The 19728-nt window shown below is 40.8% G+C and overlaps 1 protein-coding gene across 1 annotated transcript in view; it reads right to left on the bottom strand.

Moving 5' to 3' along the window:
* LOC142915889 (putative ATP-dependent DNA helicase HFM1) overlaps nucleotides 1–19728 on the bottom strand; it is a 46744-nt gene that overhangs the window by 1743 nt on the left and 25273 nt on the right. The window contains exons 18-35 of the mRNA XM_076061527.1: nucleotides 18577–18654; nucleotides 17878–17969; nucleotides 16621–16724; nucleotides 15847–15894; nucleotides 14797–14894; nucleotides 14553–14690; nucleotides 14351–14436; nucleotides 13802–13885; nucleotides 12331–12488; nucleotides 11313–11416; nucleotides 9695–9856; nucleotides 8708–8788; nucleotides 7718–7848; nucleotides 4626–4711; nucleotides 4097–4140; nucleotides 2609–2747; nucleotides 1657–1807; nucleotides 697–764 (exon numbers count right to left, since the gene is read on the bottom strand). Coding sequence (XP_075917642.1) covers nucleotides 697–764; nucleotides 1657–1807; nucleotides 2609–2747; nucleotides 4097–4140; nucleotides 4626–4711; nucleotides 7718–7848; nucleotides 8708–8788; nucleotides 9695–9856; nucleotides 11313–11416; nucleotides 12331–12488; nucleotides 13802–13885; nucleotides 14351–14436; nucleotides 14553–14690; nucleotides 14797–14894; nucleotides 15847–15894; nucleotides 16621–16724; nucleotides 17878–17969; nucleotides 18577–18654 — 1852 coding nt within the window. The remainder of the gene's footprint in view (nucleotides 1–696; nucleotides 765–1656; nucleotides 1808–2608; nucleotides 2748–4096; nucleotides 4141–4625; nucleotides 4712–7717; nucleotides 7849–8707; nucleotides 8789–9694; nucleotides 9857–11312; nucleotides 11417–12330; nucleotides 12489–13801; nucleotides 13886–14350; nucleotides 14437–14552; nucleotides 14691–14796; nucleotides 14895–15846; nucleotides 15895–16620; nucleotides 16725–17877; nucleotides 17970–18576; nucleotides 18655–19728) is intronic.

Raw genomic sequence — 19728 nt, 5'->3', positions numbered from 1 at the left:
GTGAGGGTTGCTCATGTTTAATATGGGAGGGTGGGTTGTTCTGATTCATTTTCTCTCACGTGCAATTCCCTCAATATTTTTTTTATAGGGCACCAACGCGGACGGATTCTTTAAACATGCTTCACGACGACAGACAGAAGGACGGTAACCCGATCTAGAATACAATAAATCCTAACATTTGGAATGTATAAACTATGCCTTGATTCCCTTCCTCACTATTGACACATTGCACAAGGTCACGAACCGACTGTGGCGGATGGCAATTTCTTGACAACCGAGTACAATCACTGTCTGAAGATTCAATGAACTCCCTGTTACACACTCGTAACAACAGCACCGTCACTAAGCGTTTCACTTCTTACCCCCACGGGAAATTCAACCTTTCAATATACGGCGTACAATAGTGCAGGACTGTCATTTGCAAATTTGACTCCGGCACGCAATGGCCAACTCATCTTAAAACAATGCCACGGGCTCTTCTAGCATCCTCTTCGAAGCAGACGGCGTGTCGTACTTAGCAGTTCATTGCCTGGCAGTAATATCCAGGACAGTCTGCTAGATTCTAACCCCGGGACCTTTACAACAAGCGGGGGAAAAAACCCACTACCGCTGGGGCAGGCACTGTATAAGAACGTTAAATACGATAATACTGCACCGGTGTTTGGGCCCGTTGTTTAAAGCACTGGTTTGTCTCACCTAGTGGAACTTGGAGAAAAAAACATGCGACTTTTGGAATCACCGTAGGATTTCACACCGCATGCCACCTGAGATGTCAAAAAAGAGTAAGCACTTAAACATCGCCCTCCAATCACAATCGTGTCAAAACACAAGATGTCATCGTGGCGACAGCCGTTGATACCACGAGACTTCTACAAGCGAGGGAAGAAGAAAGAAGCAAAGAGGGAGTTGTTGTGGTTAGCGCATGCAGAGCGTGGATGAGATGAAACAGTCCGGTAAACCGAGCGCTCAACATGTGTGTAGAGCATCTACATCCTTAGACTTCCTTTGCCAGTACCAAAATATAATAATAGGGTTTTTCCTCTTTTTTCTGGCAACAAAACTGAAACCTTTTTACGAGGATTCATGTCTGCATTAACCACAATACCTGCAGTCAAAATGCAAACAAAACACATACTATGATAATATATGCATTGTCCTTGAAACTGATTGGTCCACACCAAGGGACGGCTTTCTTTTGAGCCTTTTGATGTCATCTGGTCGAGCACCAATTGGGTAGAGGCTCAAAAGAAAGCCGTCCCCTGGTGTGGACCAATCAGTTTCAAGGACAATGCATCATATTATCATAGTATGTGTTTTGTTTGCATTTTGACTGCAAGTATTGTGGTTAATGCAGTAGACATGAATCCTTGTAAAAAGGTTTCAGTTTTGTTGCCAGAAAAAAGGGGGAAAACCCTATTATTATTATATGTGTAGAGTTCAATGGGTGAGGTTCAAGCGAAGAGTAGTCACAGCAGATACAGAACAGTGATAAGGAGGTAACTGTTGTTAAATTCTATGAATAATCATAATTGCATTGCTTTCTTTGGAACTAAACCTTAAACCGCGCGTGCGATCGTGGTTTATCATATTCTTACCAAACGTGCATATTAAATGTAGTATTTACATTTTCACGTTAAGTCTGTGATGCAATTTTACCTGCTCAGGATGTGCTGGCAAGGGTTGGTTGGCTTGTGTGACACACGGGGGAACAGCTGGATCACGCTGCTCCTGGTGACTCCACTGCCCATCCAGTCCTGAGCATCTGTCATAAGGTCTCTTCCTATGGTTGCCATGCCTCTTGTCGACTCTGCACAACCAGAATGTGGCCTATTTAGCAGTATTGGCAATCTACCTTTGTACTATTAACTATCACCAATTAATTTGTTTATATAACACGAATGATGTTATATAAATATCCAAATGGCCCTTGGCAGATAAAAAGGTTCCCCACCCCTGCCGTAGACCATGAAACCAGCTGGCCAGTAATGCCATTGAAATGTACTCCATAGGCATCGGCATCGCTGTGATCGTCAAGGAGGCTAAAATTCAACATTTCATTTGCGATTCCACCAGGCCGGCCACACCCAATGGGCCCTCCCATCTTGCCTGAATGCCACACTGTAATCAGGATGAAGTCAGGCTAATTATGTGAACTGTTTAAATAGGTATTCTAGTCCATACCTGTCATCTGGTATCGACTTGATACTAGTAAACCAGTATCAACCAGAATATTCTGATTGGCTGTTGCTTATTTCGACCCATAACTTGCATTACTCTCTTAAAGATCAAGCTATTTAATTTTCCAGGAAAACCTCACTGACTACTAAGACTGTGCTTCCAGAAGATCTTGGTTTGGGATGTTTGGCCATTTCCATTCATGAGAAAGTTAGCATGTTGTAGAAAACTGGAAAACTCGGAGACAACCCAGATCATAGTCCAAGCTATCAACATCTGGCATGTCCCGATGACCACCCATTGAATGCTTAATCAGACTTAAACCTGATTAGCTTTGGACTGGTAAGACCTGGTGGTGCATTTTGGATGATTTCGCTGAATAACGTTTGCATGTTGAATGTGTGTTGTGTGAAAGGTGATCTGGGAGACAGACCCACTGTCGTCTTGATTTCGAAATGCTGGAGCTGGAACATCAGTGACGCTCACGGGAGATCGGAGTTTGGCCACTCCACTTGGTAACTCTGTTGACCCCGACGTGCGATGATCCACAATCTTGTCACCAGCAAACACAGCTGCACACACCACGTTTCATAGAGAGCGGTATTACAAAGCTTCTTGATGTATATTGTTGCATGTTAAATGTTTGTCCCTATCCAGAGTGCATAAATATACAGTAGCAGCCCAAAAGTAAGGGCACAAAGAGTTATTATACTTATTTTTTACAAACCACATCGGGTTATTTGATTTATTTTAACAAACGTTCAAACTGACTCCCATTGACATTAATGGATGCTTGAATTCTCTTTTGAAATTCATTAAGGACTCTTTTGACTGCAGGTGTAATCTTTGAACATTCATCAATTATTTTGTCTCAATTCAATTCGGGTTCTTTGTCGAGGTGACCCCAGGGGCAGAAGAAAATAGGTATTAATAATAATAGATAAAATATTACCTTAAAGAATAAACACATTTTTTTAATGCCAGTGTTACATTAAATGAAATTACTCTAACTTTTGGGATACCCTGTATGTCGGAAACAGCTTTATATGCTTGGCCTTGTACTTTTGACATTTTTTAATCTGGAAAAGAAATCAAGGAATTACATTTTAATTGATTTTATCATCTATTATAATACATTCCCAAGCGAATTATGTTGAGCTCTTTTTAGAGTCTATGGCCGCATTTTAAAGCTATCCGACGTTGTGGCTCAGCACGAGATCGAATGCTTGCAAATTGGAAGATTACAAATTTAAATCCTCATTTGGGATTGACTCTGCCCATCAACCCTGCGTGGTCTGTAAGTACCAGTGTGTGTGAGAACAATTAATCTGTGGTTGTCCTATGCATAGGGTCTGCCCCTGCCGTCGGAAAGGTGAAATCCCACCGCTGGATCAGGGCTATAAACAGCAGTGTGTAACAATGCTCATTTGAGCAAGACAATTATTCTGACTTTTTTGACGACGGTATTTTAAGCCTCCATCTTTTCTTATCTCCTTTAATTTGCTTCCAGGTTTGCACAATTAAAATGTAGGGTTATAAACATATAAATACAACAGTGCCTTATTATTGTTCTGTATCGCAAGGTGAAAAAAGATGCATGATTACAAGAAAATCAGGGTGGCCTTTGATACTCCAAGATTTTACACTTTGGAAGCGGAAGGGACAGAGAGATAGATAAGACATGAAGGGCATGATGAAGCATGTCTCGTGGGACAGACACTCGACCAAAGGGCCCAGAGAGAGATAGGCAAAGAGACACATAGTCTCTCCTGCATCGCTTATTTTAAAATCAAACGTTGCAGTTAATTGTAGTCATTGCATTAGGAGGTTAAGAGCTCAGACGACACAGAGTTATCAAAATGACAAGTGTAGCATTTTAAGTTGAGCATATAGCTATTATCTACAGACATAACCAAATTACCCAACTGGCCTTGTGGGGACAGGAGCTCAGAAGGGCCACTGCATCTGCAATAAGACAAACACGTTTAAAATATCAAGCTTTGCCATGGCTATACAAGTACAACACACCTTAACACGGTATGACTCAGCATAATTAATGTATTAATCACCATATTCTTGGTTCTTTCGGTAAAGTCACCACGTAGAAGGGGAACAATTAAAAAATAAAAATATAAAACAATAACATTCTCACGACGTTTTGACTGCAACACAAGCAATCATCATCAGGTGTGAAAACCACAAATCTGTGGTTTTCACACCTGATGATGATTGCTGTGGTTTTCACACCTGATGATGATTGCTTGTGTTGCAGTCGAAACGTCGTGAAACAATAGGAGAGCAATAAAATAATAAAAATATTAAACAATCAAATGACTTTACCTAAATAACCAAAAATATGAATCCCTGCAGTCACGAAAGCTTTAAATCAAAAGTATTCATCACTGTTGCATTTTTAATTTTCAGCACACTTAATTTACCGTCAAACGTACCTATCATCATGCAGTCCACACTGAGGCTTAGGGACGTGAGCAAACTTGGATAAATTCACTGCGATTCCCCCCTTTACAGAGCAAACCTATGATGAATGTACTCAACACAAGACACGACAGGATGCTCACAACATGCTTAAGGTATATCAAGGGTTGACAATTATCGTGCTGAACGCAAATACAATCTGAAACGTTTTGTTTCGTATAACATGACAATTATTATAACAATGGCCTGTTACTAATGAAATCAAGTCAATAATGCCACGTTTAATCCTGATGCACTTTTAAATCTAAATTGAAAACTAATTATTTTTTAAACTGATTTTCGTGTTTAGTTTGTTGTCCTTCCCCCGCACCTCCGATATGGCACGGTTGGCTACGTACAGTGAGGGGAAAAAGTATTTGATCCCCTGCTGATTTTGTACGTTTGCCCACTTACAAAGAAATGATCAGTCGATAATTTTAATGGTAGGTTTGCTTGAACAGTGAGAGAAAGAATAACAAGAAAATCCAGAAAAACGCATGTCAAAAATGTTATAAATTGATTTGCATTTTAATGAGGGAAATAAGTATTTGACCCCCTCTCAGTCAGAAAGATTTCTGGCTCCCAGGTGTCTTTAATACAGGTAACGAGCTGAGATTAGGAGCACACTCTTAAAGGGAGTGCTCCTAATCTCAGCTTGTTACCTGTATAAAAGACACCTGTCCACAGAAGCAATCAATCAATCAGATTCCAAACTCTCCACCATGGCCAAGACCAAAGAGCTCTCCAAGGATGTCAGGGACAAGATTGTAGACCTACACAAGGCTGGAATGGGCTACAAGACCATTGCCAAGCAACTTGGTGAGAAGGTGACAACAGTTGGTGCGATTATTCGCAAATGGAAGAAACACAAAAGAACTGTCAATCTCCCTCGGTCTGGGGCTCCGTGCAAGATATCACCTCGTGGAGTTGCAATGATCATGAGAACGGTGAGGAATCAGCCCAGAACTACACGGGAGGATATAGTAATAGGTTTTACCCTTTTTAACTGGCATCAATGATCTCAAGGCAGCTGGGACCATAGTCACCAAGAAAACAATTGGTAACACACTATGCCGTGAAGGACTAAAATCCTGCAGCGCCCGCAAGGTCCCCCTGCTCAAGAAAGCACATATACATGCCCGTGTGAAGTTTGCCAATGAACATCTGAATGATTCAGAGGACAACTGGGTGAAAGTGTTGTGGTCAGATGAGACCAAAATGGAGCTCTTTGGCATCAACTCAACTCGCCGTGTTTGGAGGTGGAATGCTGCCTATGACCCCAAGAACACCATCCCCACCGTCAAACATGGAGGTGGAAACATTATTCTTTGGGGGTGTTTTTCTGATAAGGGGACCGGACAACTTCACCGCATCAAAGGGACGATGGACGGGGCCATGTACCGTCAAATCTTGGGTGAGAACCTCCTTCCCTCAGCCAGGGCATTGAAAATGGGTCGTTGATGGGTATTCCAGCATGACAATGACCCAAAACACACGGCCAAGGCAACAAAGGAGTGGCTCAAGAAGAAGCACATTAAGGTCCTGGAGTGGCCTAGCCAGTCTCCAGACCTTAATCCCATAGAAAATCTGTGGAGGGAGCTGAAGGTTCGAGTTGACAAACGTCAGCCTCGAAACCTTAATGACTTGGAGAAGATCTGCCAAGAGGAGTGGGACAAAATCCCTCCTGAGATGTGGCAAACCTGGTGGCCAACTACAAGAAACGTCTGACCTCTGTGATTGCCAACAAGGGTTTTGCCACCAAGTACTAAGTCGTGTTTTGCAGAGGGGTCAAATACTTATTTCCCTCATTAAAATGCAAATCAATTTATAAAAATTTTGACATGCGTTTTTCTGGATTTTGTTGTTGTTATTCTATCTCTCACTGTTCAAATAAACCTACCATTAAAATTATAGACTGATCATTTCTTTGTCAGTGGGCAAACGTACAAAATCAGCAGGGGATCAAATACTTTTTTTTCCCTCGCTGTACGGTGTGAAAGAACCTCAACATACATACATACAAATGCATCTCAGAATATTTCACAAAGCATGGGTGCTTATTGATACATGGGTGCTTATATTTTAAAATGTAGCAAAGGCTACAAAGAAACGCATTCAGACAAGGGCTGTGGTAATCCGTCACCATCCCTAGAGAGAAAACCGCAATGGGCACACTTCAGTTTCAGTTTCATTTATTAGGATTGACCCTGTGAGCCAATCGGCTATTGGTTTGGGTGCAACCGCCGCAACAAACAATAAAATTACAAGCTACACCTAAAATTAATTGTACACATATCTAAACATCACCACGTACATAATCAATAAAATCCTACAGAAAAAGCACTGCCCCGTTCATGCTGCGTACAAAAAGTGCAAAAAAAATCCGTTTCGATGTTTGATCCCAATAACAATCATAATACAATACAGATAAAACAAATTTAAGTATAAATCGATACTAAATAAAAAAAATCGGGCCAAACCAAGCCCCTCTAAAACTTACTGAAACAATGCTACCTAAACAACGTAACAGTTCTCCCAACAAATGTGATTAAAAGGTTACAATAGCGACACACACACACACAACACGCATCACTAAACCTAGCGTCCTTCGCTAGCTGCATAAGTCATAACAGCCGGATGAACAATAGCAGTAGTAGCGCACTATAATCAACATACAAAATAAGTTCATACGTCGGTCATCTAAAGCTAAATTTTTAAATTCAGGCCACAGGGGAGCAGTGGCAGCTTTGGTTGTGCGACTCCCCTAGAGCACTCTCGCTCCCAGAGCCACTTCAACATGAGACAATGCACAACTCTTACAGCATCTCGAGTGCAGTCCACATAGTGGAGCGGTGTGCACCACTGCATTGTGTATTCATTTGTACGTTGACAGGGTGCGGTACTCATTGTACAACACTCTGTCCGTTCTAAATGTTTGCATGCGTGTTTGCTACGCGCGTGCCAATTTACACAAAACAAAACGAGGTACAGTATGAACACAGGTGCGGTGACAGATATGAGGGCTGTCAAAATGTGTGATGTTTAACCGTGACATTTTCACTCATACCTTGAGCCTTTTGTGACTCGGAAAGCCTGTTACACTTACGGTCTTGCTTTTTAGTTCACTCAGGAAGCTACGCACGTCAGCGCTCGGGGTGCTGGGTGTTAGCGGCATTGACCTGGCCATATTCCCTTTGCCTACAAGTTAAAACAACAACGCAGGCGCTTAGACCTGAGTGACAACACTGCATTCATCAGGTGCTTTCGCCTTGCGGGTTCAGATCCTAGTGGGGGGGTTGGCTCAGCCTACATTCTCCAGGGTCAGTAAAATTTGTATCATATTGTGGGGAAGACAACAGAATCAAACTCCTGTGATTCACTCACCCCACCACAGGAATGCAGAATTAGCACCACTGGACTATGGCTGTCATCAGGAAATGAGTATCGCCAAATGCTCATTTGAGCGGCAAAACAAAGACTATACGAGTTATTTATTTAGCAGGCCTATGATGCGTGCAACCAATTGTGCATGAGAATGATCGATGACTGATGAAAATTATATGCAAATGTATCATTTTGGCTAACGTTCAAAATGAGACCGCACAAGACAGAATCTACGAGGCAGACCATACGAATGAGACAGAAGAAGCTTGATAACAAAAAATAATGCAGTCTTGAATGGAATCGTGTCAAATCACATTATTTTACACATTCCATTACCAGCCTGTAAACAAAATAAATACGCGCACAGCACGCATTCCACGTCTGTCCCTCCACATGAACATTAAAGTAATTGTATACATCCCATCTGTCAAACCTCCATTCTGGGAGTGCATAATTGCAGCAAAATGTGTTTAATACAATAAAACGCTGCACCAGTTTTGGAATTCAGTGTCTCATCAGCAATGTCAGATTTGCTTGGATCAACGCTGGTGAATGGCCAGAAGTGTATCGGTCTTCGTTTGATGAAATACGATATGATACCCAACCCAAAATAATCACAATTGCTCGTAGTAATAACTTTGTAAATACGTTGAATCACGATGAAGGTACTCACAGCACTCGTGTCCACACATTTGTTTATTTTTACAGTTGTGAAGACAGCTTCTCTTGGAATCTTCCAAGCCAGCAGAGTAACCTTCAGAAACAAACGAGAGCTCTGTGGAGAAGTCTTTTTCACTGTAAACGTGTTTTATAATGACACATTACACATCACGTGACAAATACAATCAAACGCTGAATGTTTATGAACATTACTTTCAGCATATTGTAGGTCGAGCGAAGAGTCGAGATGTGTAAGCCACTCTAGTGTGCAGAAGCATGTCTTAAAACGTTCCAAGGAGGGTGGGGGAGACAGTCCTGAAGATTTAATTAGATCCCTAAAGTCGTGATTTAAAGATTTCGTGACTGCAGTGATTCGTATTCTTGGTTCTTTCGGTAAAGTCACGTTGAAGGGAAACAATAAAATAAATATAAAACAATACAATTCTTACGACGTTTCGACTGCAACACAAGCAGCCATCATCAGGTGTGATGACTGCTTTGTGTTGCAGTCGAAACGTCGTGAGAATTTTATTGTTTTATATATTTTTTTTATTTTATTGTTTCCCTTCAACGTGACTTTACCGAAAGAACCAAGAATATATATCCCTAAAGTCGTATAAAATATATACAGTTCATGTATTTTCTCTGAGAATAAAATATTAATTTTCGGGGTCTCAAGGAAGAGGGGAGGGAGGGGTCCATCACCGCTGTGTCAGTTTGGAACTCTTGAGCACAAGAGAGATGATCTTTGCAGTAAAGTTGTATATGTACAGGTCAACTTCACAACAAAATATAATGCACCACACCTAACGTCCCCTATGTATATTGCCACATACTTGTCACAGCATGAGTTGGTGGGAACAATTGCACAATTTAAGGATTATATGAGTGTTGTAGATATGAAGATGCTGCATTCTAAATTGCTTCCATGGGATCAAATGCATAGAGTCTAAATAAACCAATTGATATAAAATGCATGTAGAAATGAGGCGACACAAACCATTGCCGGCTGCTTGTGCCGCTGCTGAGGCAAACGCCTTTGGTTTCTCACAGGTAGTAGCATGCAGGGATTGGGCCTGCTGATGTCTCCCATTCCCGTAGAGCCCAGAGGTGCGAGGGCTAGAGTAGAATGGTGTGAAGTTCTCATGGATGTCCATACCAACTGGGAAATGCATTAGAACCACATTTTTACCACGATAGCTTTAATCATCTTCACCACATTTTTTGTTCTGCCACATACACAGAGAGTGTGAGAAACCTTTCAGTTGTAATTGATCCTGAGCACGAGTTATCTCTCTACTGTCAACTCTGGAGAACCTCATACCTCCACCTGCACATTTTCCACGCCCACCATTTCCTTACCCCAGCTGCCATCCACACTTTCACATCTCCTCACATCCTCAAACTCCAGATGATGCAAGATGCCCCTGACAGGCTTCTCGTCCACATCCGTAAACAAAACATCACCATAATACTGAGATCCCTCCACTGGCTCTCAATGTAATCCCAGATCAATTTAAAAATAGCACTCACCGTCCTAAAGATACTCCATTGACTCGCCCATGCCTAAATCTCTCCTCTCATCTCACTCTACTCCCCTCCACATATTCTTCACTCCAGCAACCAAGGTTTTCTGTCAAATTCCCCCTGTAAACCTCGGTTCACTGGGAAGTTGCTAACTCTCGTTTGCTGCCCCCATAATCTGGACCTCCCTCCTCCCAGTCATAAGTTCTGTCGACGCCTTTCTCCTTGTATAAATGCAGCATCAATAGCTTCCTTTTTCCTCTGCCTATGGCCGACTGCCTCTCTAAAAATAATTTTTTGAAAATATGCCTTCTGATTTAAAGCTTTCGTGACTGCAGGGATTCATATTCTTGGTTCTATTCGGTAAAGTCACGTAGAAGGGAAACAATAAATTAATAAAAATATAAAACAATAAAATTCTCACGATGTTTCGACTGCAACACAAGCAATCATCATCTTGCTGTGGTTTTCACACCTGATGATGATTGCTTGTGTTGCAGTCGAAACGTCGTGATAATTTTATAGTTTTATATTTTTATTATTTTATTGTTTCCCTTCTACGTGACTTTACCGAAAGAACCAAGAATATAATATGCCTTCTGTTTGTGTACGGTGTCTTGAGATGCTGTCGCATTTAGATGTCATACGAATCCACATTGTATTGCAACCTTTGATAAATAACAAGTAAAATTGGACGAGAGGCTACATGGATGAAATAAAGTTTGTGTGTAACGTGTGCAAGATTGGCACTTGTTCGGGAATTGACATCTGTGCTCGGGTACCAGTAATTTATTTTTTACCTAGACCTGGTACCAGTATTGAGTTGAAATTTATTCCAGGACACTGCACAGTTTCGTTAGACCTTGCCCAGGGGTTGGCAACCAAAATAACAATAAGAGCCTTTTTTTCGAATTCGGTACAAAACTTGATATTTCAACAGCTGCCATACTTGTGAATACTGTACGTACATACATTACATCATGAAGCAGTCTGTATGAAGCTGAACGCGGCTCCGAAGCTGACTCCTGACCAAGGCTGACTGAGAAATATGTCCTGATGTAGTCTGTGGACAAGGTGGCAACCCTGAGACTTACCATATGTAGAGCTGAGGAGGTAAACGTTGAGCTCGTCACTCTTTTCCGGCCGAACAACTTCAATCTTCTTCATGAAACTCCCTGTTTTCAGCAGCATGTAATCTCTGTGAAGGTCATATCGGTTGTATATGTAGTTTCCGCAACTTACTATTACTGCAGGTGTCTTAATAATTAAATATGTGCGCTATGTTGCACTGACGTTAAAGATTTTTGACATTCAAAACGAGTAGACCAGTTCGACTCGTTGACAAATACGAATACAGAAATACGTAAAAAATTACTAAATTGGAATTACACACAGCAACCATCGCCCCCTACTGGCAACCTTATGCCCAATTGCAGGCCAGGTGCTAAATCTCCTTGTGTCCACAGGGACAGTTGTCACTGGGGGTGCCCATTTAAATGTTTCTGAGACGTGGTGTAAGTCGCTTATTGCGCGTCAAGCGCTCATAGACACCCCAGAGTAAAAGGCCCTATCAAAAACAGGTGATTATTATAAAAAAAAATTCCAGTAACAAGTGCATTTAAAATGTTGTTACATTTGTTTTTAGGAACAATGTTGTTTACATATAGGAAGGAGGCGTAATGCCTGCCTATTTATTTTGTTACATTTACTTCTATATGATGCTAATTATCATGCTCTATTCCTTTATATTGCTGTATGTTCAGGGGCTGAATGCCAATGTCGAGATCTGATAAACCACGAGAGCTTCAGGAGCGAGTTTGTGTCGTTTTTATACTGCTCGGTTGAAGGAGAGCAGAGACCACAGTGGTTTACTGTCTGGTCCATAGTTTGGGTTGCATGGCCACTGATCGCACTGCAGGAGACGTGCGCGTTGGCCTGTTTGATGTTGTGATGTGGTCGATGGTTCACCGGTGTCTTTGAGGTATGTCAAAGCAAGGAGGTGCGATGTCTGGGTCTCTAATTATCAGGCAAAACGATTATTTTGTTCGATTCAACATAGAAAAAAAACACGTGGCCTTGTCACAATTGCTGCGATGTGTAATTTAAGCGCACGTGATGATTTGCCGATGGACGAGGTTGTTGTCGGCGTTGCCCAGTAGTAGCGTGCAGCAGTGGTTGTTTGGAGCTGTGCGGTGAGACTGTAGGTCCGCACAGTTCTTTAGTATCACTGTAATTATCACCTCAGCCACACCTTTGTAGTACCGGTTACCCTGGAAAAAAAGCAACCAGTGTCATTCTGAATTGATGATATGCAAAGCTTACCAAGCCATTAATTTAAATTGAATATTACTAAGGTGAAGATAAACGTTAAATAGTCGATTCCTTCATTTAAAACCTAGTGAAAAAACATTTAACAAATGACAGCAACGGCCACTTGCCCCACTGTTGTCACCACGTCTATACCAAGATACTGGGTGGCATTACAAGTACTCTTTCTTTCTCAAATGAGCATTGAGGTGGTGACCATCTCTCATTTACAACCCCTGAGACAGTGGTGGAAACAATGCGTCTCTATATAACCCATCAAACAATCGCTGTTGACTTCCCCACAAATCGGTGCCTATTTTATCTACCACAGAGGGATGATGGAGTGAGTCAACTCCCAGCTACGACTTGAACTCGCAAACATTCCGATGGCGGGTCGCTCACTCCACTGCTGAGCCACATGGATAGTTTCACAGGTGCAGTATTATCAAAACACTAATTAATGTTTGTCTTCAGACTCATGCTGTTTCGAGTTCCGTATTTTCCCGCATATAACCCGCGGGTTATACCACTTTTTACAAAACAAAACAAGACCCCGTGGGGTATATGCAGATGCGGGCTGTCCCTAAAATATTTTACACGTGTGACATGTCATAACTCGTTTAATTTTTTCACTGCGCAACACTTCCAGTACCTTTGACTAAAGCACTGCTGAATAAACCACTCGCACTAAAATTGCACGCGTTAACATGTTTGAAATGATTCGAATTGCTTGCACAATGAAACGACAATGTTTCAAGTGGGCGCACTTTGTTTAACCGGGGTACATGCGTCTGCGGGTTATATGCGTATGCGGGCTATAGGCGGGGAAATTGAGCCACATAGATGGATGGTTTCACAGGTATTTGGCAAAGTCCTGATTGACGTTTGCCTTTGAAAGCCTGCTGCTTTGAGTACGTTGAAAGTAGCAACGCACTTAAAGGGAAATTGATTTTCACCCGAGCCATGTGACTGTGCATTAGTTTCTAGATTTGAAGCTTTCGTGACTGCAAGGATCCATACTTTTTGGTTCTATTCGGTGAAGTCACGTAGGTAAAAAAATAAAACAGCAAAAATCACAACGTTTCAACCACAACACAAGCGGCCTTCATCAGGTGAAGAAAAAAAAGGCCGCTTGTATTGTTGCCGAAACGTCGTGATTTTTGTTGTTTTATTTTTTACCTTCGTGACTTTACCGAATAGAACCAAAGAGTATGTGCATTAGTTGTTTTTAGCAATGTGAAATCTTTGATTGGAGTCGGGGTTCCGTCTCATGCACCTGCTCCACTCTGACTTGGTACTTGGGCAGATGCTGCACGGCTTCTTTGATCTGGTTCCCAAACGGAGGGTGTCTGTTCACTATCTGCACAACGGAGGAATGCACCGCCAGCAAAACGTCATTCGGTTTTGTTGCAATGTTGTTTACAAACAAGAAATACGCTCATCATTGGCGGGTGTTCCTATTATTAAGGAAGGGTGACGATTGTAATGTGTTTCCCAATTGAGCAATTTGCAAGTTACTTTTTACATTTTGCTAATTTGGACAATCACGCCGGTACACAACGGTCTTCTTGGCATGCCATCATGGGGGTCTGTGACGTCCATTTTGAAGAAGATGGCGTCGAGCATTTTACGGTGAATAAATCCGCAGTATAATTAACCAGAGCGGTCTGCCAGATTCGAACTGCGAGCTTCTGGAACAAGCGCTGCCACTGGGCCAATGTCATTTACGGTGTAGCTACCGTATAATTGTACTGGGAAGTGCGCTAAACACCGGCACAAACATAGGTACATGTTGTGGAGATTAACACTACACCCATTATCTCACCAACTCAATTTCCCGTCCATGAGTGTTTGCAATTTTCTCAAAAGATGTCAATCCAGCGTTGACCAGTGCGCTGGACATTGAGAAGCCTACAGCAGAAACACTGAGGTTAAGTAATGTTTAATTGAAGGGTCTTCTGAAAAGAATGCGTGGTTGTAAATAATTTGTATGTGTTGCTCTTATACCTGAAAGAGATTATAATTACCGATTTTTTCAAGTTGTTTCAAAACGGAAGGTGAATTTTCCCAAAGCTTTGCATGAAAACATTTAGCGAGGTGGACAGCATTCAGCACGGCCTGGAAATTATTCTGCTTATCCTTTTGCTGCAAAAATTCGGCAAGACCTACAACCACAAAACGGAGATATAACGGATGTAAATACTGTCATGCATTTAAACGTTAACTTCAGAAACAATGTACATTCGTTTAAATAGTGCAGTTTAAACTTACATTTTGTAAGACGGATTCCAGTCCTGAAGATTTTGGCAGTGTCCTGCATCAATGCAAAATCTTGCACCAGTACACATCCCAGCTGAGCTTGAATGAGACTACAAACAACGCGTCATTTCAATTATATTCTTAGCTCTTTTGGTAAAGTCACGTTGAAGGGAAACAATAAAATAATAATAATATATATAAAACAATGTTTTATATTCTTAGCTCTTTCGGTAAAGTCACGTTGAAGGGGAACAATAAAATAATAATATATATAAAACAATGTTTTATATTCTTAGCTCTTTCGGTAAAGTCACGTTGAAGGGGAACAATAAAATAATAATATATATAAAACAATGTTTTATAATCTTAGCTCTTTCGGTAAAGTCACGTTGAAGGGGAACAATTAAATAATAATAATATATAAAGCATTGTTTTATATTCTTAGCTCTTTCGGTAAAGTCACGTTGAAGGGGAACAATAAAATAATATATATAAAACAATGTTTTATATTCTTAGCTCTTTCGGTAAAGTCACGTTGAAGGGAAACAATAAAACAATAAAATACATATAAAACAATAAACATTCTCACGACGTTTCGACCATAACACAAACGGTCGTCATTAGGTGTGTCGGTTTGTAAATGAGTGTCAATACAAACCTACACACCTGATGACGACCGTTTGTGTTATGGTCGAAACGTCGTGAGAATTTGTATTGTTTATATATATTTTATTGTTTCCCTTCAACGTGACTTTACCGAAAGAGCTAAAAATATGAATTACTGCAGTCACGAAAGCTTTAAATCAAAATCATTTCAATTGTGTAGCAAAAGCTTAATTATCCACTTGAACAAACTGTTTTTGCAATATAGATGCAGTTTCGAGTGTTAAAATGAGTGTCATCTGTATGGTGATATCAAATGGATAATAATCTGCAAATGTGTAGAATATTAAAACCCTAAACACGAAGTTGCGTTGCTAACTATAAAGAAAGTTCATAACCAACTCCAAATGTACGTATGTGTCATCTTAACAGGAGCATTGAAATCATAGCTGTACTTACCAGTTTATTTTCATTTCACTGGTTTTTATTTTACCGGATATTGGAAATCTGAAATGACAGAAGCATTCAGATTCACTCATAATGGTTTGTCCAAATAACTAATACACACTGAATATACAATATACACTTAAAATGTGCTAATACAGACTTAAACCCCATTCGTTTATCCATACAATATTTTTAAATACGTAATACATTCACAACTACTATTGTCTCAAATATGTAAATGTTTTCACACTTGATGTTTCACTATCCGAGAAACCTTTTAAATTAGATAATTAGAATCAAAATTTTAGACCGATAAAAAATTTGATATGAAACTTTCAAGATTATTCCAGTGTAGGTTCTGGATTTTTATTCCAAAAAATGTAATGACATTAACACAGGATCTTAAAAAAAATACCTAACATTCTTCAAACTGGCCAAATATACCATGTAAAATTGCAATTAATTGTAATGTAACTTTACCAATACACAGTATGCATAATTGTATATTTACATATGGCAATTCACCTACATTGGTTTAAACAAAAGTGACTGCTGATGAGACACGGAATGTCAAAACCAGTCCAGAGTTTGGTTGTGTGATACCAAGTCTGCTGAAATGATGCACTCCCATAATTCCACGTGGTTGATAGGATGTGTAAAATATATAGATTATTTTATGTGGATGGACAGATATGTGAAGGAGGCATATTGTACGCTTATTATTTTTTTCTTCCATTTTTTACGACGATGCTAATGGTTATTTGGTGACGTGTCACTGATTGTTACCGTATCGTGTGCTTTTTGGCCAAGTTCAATGTGTTCAGGGTTTTCTTCTCATTAACGCGGAGCGTGATGTCTTTATACTCTCGACAGCTTGAGATAAGAGTCACCTGTAAAGAAGGTCAAAGATCAAGATGTCATCATCATGGCCAAAATCATTGATGCTACTACTACACAGAATTAAAAAGAATTCCACCCTCCGTCAGAATCCCGCAGCTGCTGCACAATAGACACACGGTGAGCTCCCAAATCTGCCCTGACACTAAACCCACATCCATTACGGGAACAAATCGGTATTTAACGGCAATTACAAACCTCCAAAACGTTTACAATACAAGGTGTCCTAAACCGAAAATGTGTTCAAAGAGATCAGGAGCAAAATGTATCAATTCAGCTAATTGCTAATCGCAAAAATACTCTCTTGTAAAATACACGCGGGAGTTATAACCTGGTGGCTCAACTAGTGTAAGTGAGTGGCTCACAGACGGCAGGCTCCAAGTTCAAATACTGCTGGTGAGTTGACTCAACCCACCTTCCCTCCGAGTTTGATAACATGAGCAGCACTCTGTTAGTAAGTCAACGGTGGTTGCGCTGCAGAGAGACCCCTGTCATAGGATTGTGGATTCTCCACGATAGTCTCAGGGCTGTCAACGGTAGATGGATAACCTCAGTGCTTATTTGGGCAGGAAATCACTTTGACTTGGTTCTGAATGCCGCTGTACAATGCATTGATTATGTCTTAAAACGTAGGTGTTAGTTGAACCTTGTGCCAGATGCACACCGATTGATAGAATTGTCAGCAACGATGTATGCAGTAATAAACTAAAAGTCTGTCTTTGTAAGTAAAACTAAAATGAGACGGTATCCTTACTCCAATAAGGTGCACTGTATAGATACAAACGATGATGATCGCCAAACATGGCTAAAAACTGCTCAATTATCTGCACAATTGTAAGTCCGCTTATTAATTTGTTTCTTACAAAATAATTCACGGCCTATTGTCAAACATCCAAAATGATAATTTACAGCCGCTTGTCAAATCCGCTGCTGTGAGTCGTTGTGGTTGTTTGCTATGTGTCACATAAACACACATATCCTTATCTGTTAACATCATTACAGTCACCACCTGTAATGCGTTGTCACGAACCCTTTCAGGGGTCTCGACCGTCTGCTAAGTAAGGGGACATTGCCGCAGCAAGCCTTGTTAACGTAAGTTGATGGTGATGTGGAACAATGAGAAACCAACCCTGTGACCTCACTTACCAGGTCTTGCACGGCTTCCGAGCCCTGTATTGTGCCAAACAGCTTGATGGTATCAAATGCCACGTAGTAGTAAGCCATCAATCTACCAACATCTGGACAATATCAAACCATTTTTTGTTAAAATAGCAAAACACATGAAAGCAAAGGCAAAGGAGGTCCCATGATATGTTAAAATAAACTGTAATTAAATGCCAGGGTGCTGGTGGCGGCTATACATCGTGCCTGTAATGCAGGGTTGTTGGATCAAACACAAATTGGTAAAACTCCCTTCCCAAGGTTGCCAAGATCGCCATATTCTCGGCTTGCCAGGGGTATGGCGGGAGAGCAAATTCATTATATCCGTACGCACGGATATTGAGTTACCACCCCTTGCACAGGTGGGGGTTTTTCCATGCACAGACACTCATCAATTAATGGAGTTGGCGACACATCCCAAAATAAGCAGCTCCAAGGCTCGGGCAATAGTTGGCGAAGGTTCTCACTGCCCCCCATTCTTGTCTGGGGGTCCCCCCCCCACCGTGCCTCCGTTAGGAACCTGCGCACGTGACAAATTCTACAGCACGTTCTGAAATGCCGATTTGCATTGACGACTGGACGCTACACACAACATGAAAATGCGAAATGACATTATGTTTTTTCGTCACAAATACAGCGAACAAACACGTCATGATATGCTGTTTCAGCAGAAGGATTATTTACCTGTTGGCTTAATATCCCCATTCTGCATACAAATTAGCTTGTAAGCTGCCAGCGAGTTCAAACTCTCTAAGCATAGTTCTGAAATAAATAATGCAAAAGAAACATGAACGTCGTTGTGGACAAGACAACAAATTAACTAAGCAGGTATTATGCCTTCCCATATTTGTCTCTCCACTAAAATCAAAAATCTGCTTGAAACATTCATAGCTAACAGAGTAGATCATTGCCTATTCATGTCTGGCAGGTCACGAGTATTGCTTCAAACAAGCCTGACTGCTTATACATTGAATGTCGAAACCGGTCCAGATTGTTTGTTGCTGCTGAAAATATTCACTCCCAGAAGGCCGTGTGGCTGATTGGATATGTTAAAAAACAATGATTCTACTTTTTATGCGGAGAGACAGCTATGGGAAGAAGGCATATTGTCAGCTTAATTATTTTGACATAACGATCGTTAAATCAATACAATTAAAGAAAAATCAATGCGTCTCATACTCATTGGTTCTTTCGGTGAAGTCACGTAGGCAGAAAAATTTAATTAAACTGACAAATAATAAATCACGAAGTTTCGATCGCAACACAACAAGCGGTCGCCCTCAGGTGGAAAAAAATCCTCCATCAGTGAAACAGCTGAACCAGCGAGAGAGCTGCGAGAGAGCTCATCTGATTGGTTCTTTCGGCAAAGTCACCACGTAGAATGGAAATACAATAACAAAAATAAAACATAATACAATAAAATTCTTGCGACGTTTCGGCCACAACACAAGTAGCCTTCCTGAGTCACGAAAGCTCTCTCGCTGGTTCAGCTGTTCACACTGCTGAATTATTATTTTTTACGCCCGAGGACGACCGCTTGTTGTGTTGCGATCGAAACGTCGTGATATTTATGATGTTTTGTTTTATTTTATTTTGTCTACTGAGTCTGGATTCCTGCAGTCACGAAAGCTTCAAATCAACGTTTAATTTGTCTCAATTTTAAATCATTGAAAATCATGCTGCTTGTAGTGGAAACACAAGGAACAACTTGAATTGACCAACTGGCTCTTTCAGAGGCTGCGTATATGGGTTTTATTCTCAGTGTTTCATCTTCTAACAAGTAGACAGGTTTCTTGAATTGAGCAAGGTTGTAAGAGCTTGAGAAGTGAGACCGTG

This window comes from Petromyzon marinus, unplaced genomic scaffold (genome assembly GCF_048934315.1).
Source record: "Petromyzon marinus isolate PM22_M1 ecotype Great Lakes invasive population unplaced genomic scaffold, UKy_Petmar_22M1.pri1.0 PM_G_Scaffold_36, whole genome shotgun sequence".
Lineage (NCBI taxonomy): Eukaryota > Metazoa > Chordata > Hyperoartia > Petromyzontiformes > Petromyzontidae > Petromyzon > Petromyzon marinus.
Note: the sequence above shows the minus strand (reverse complement) of the source record. Positions and strands in the feature narration are given on the sequence as shown.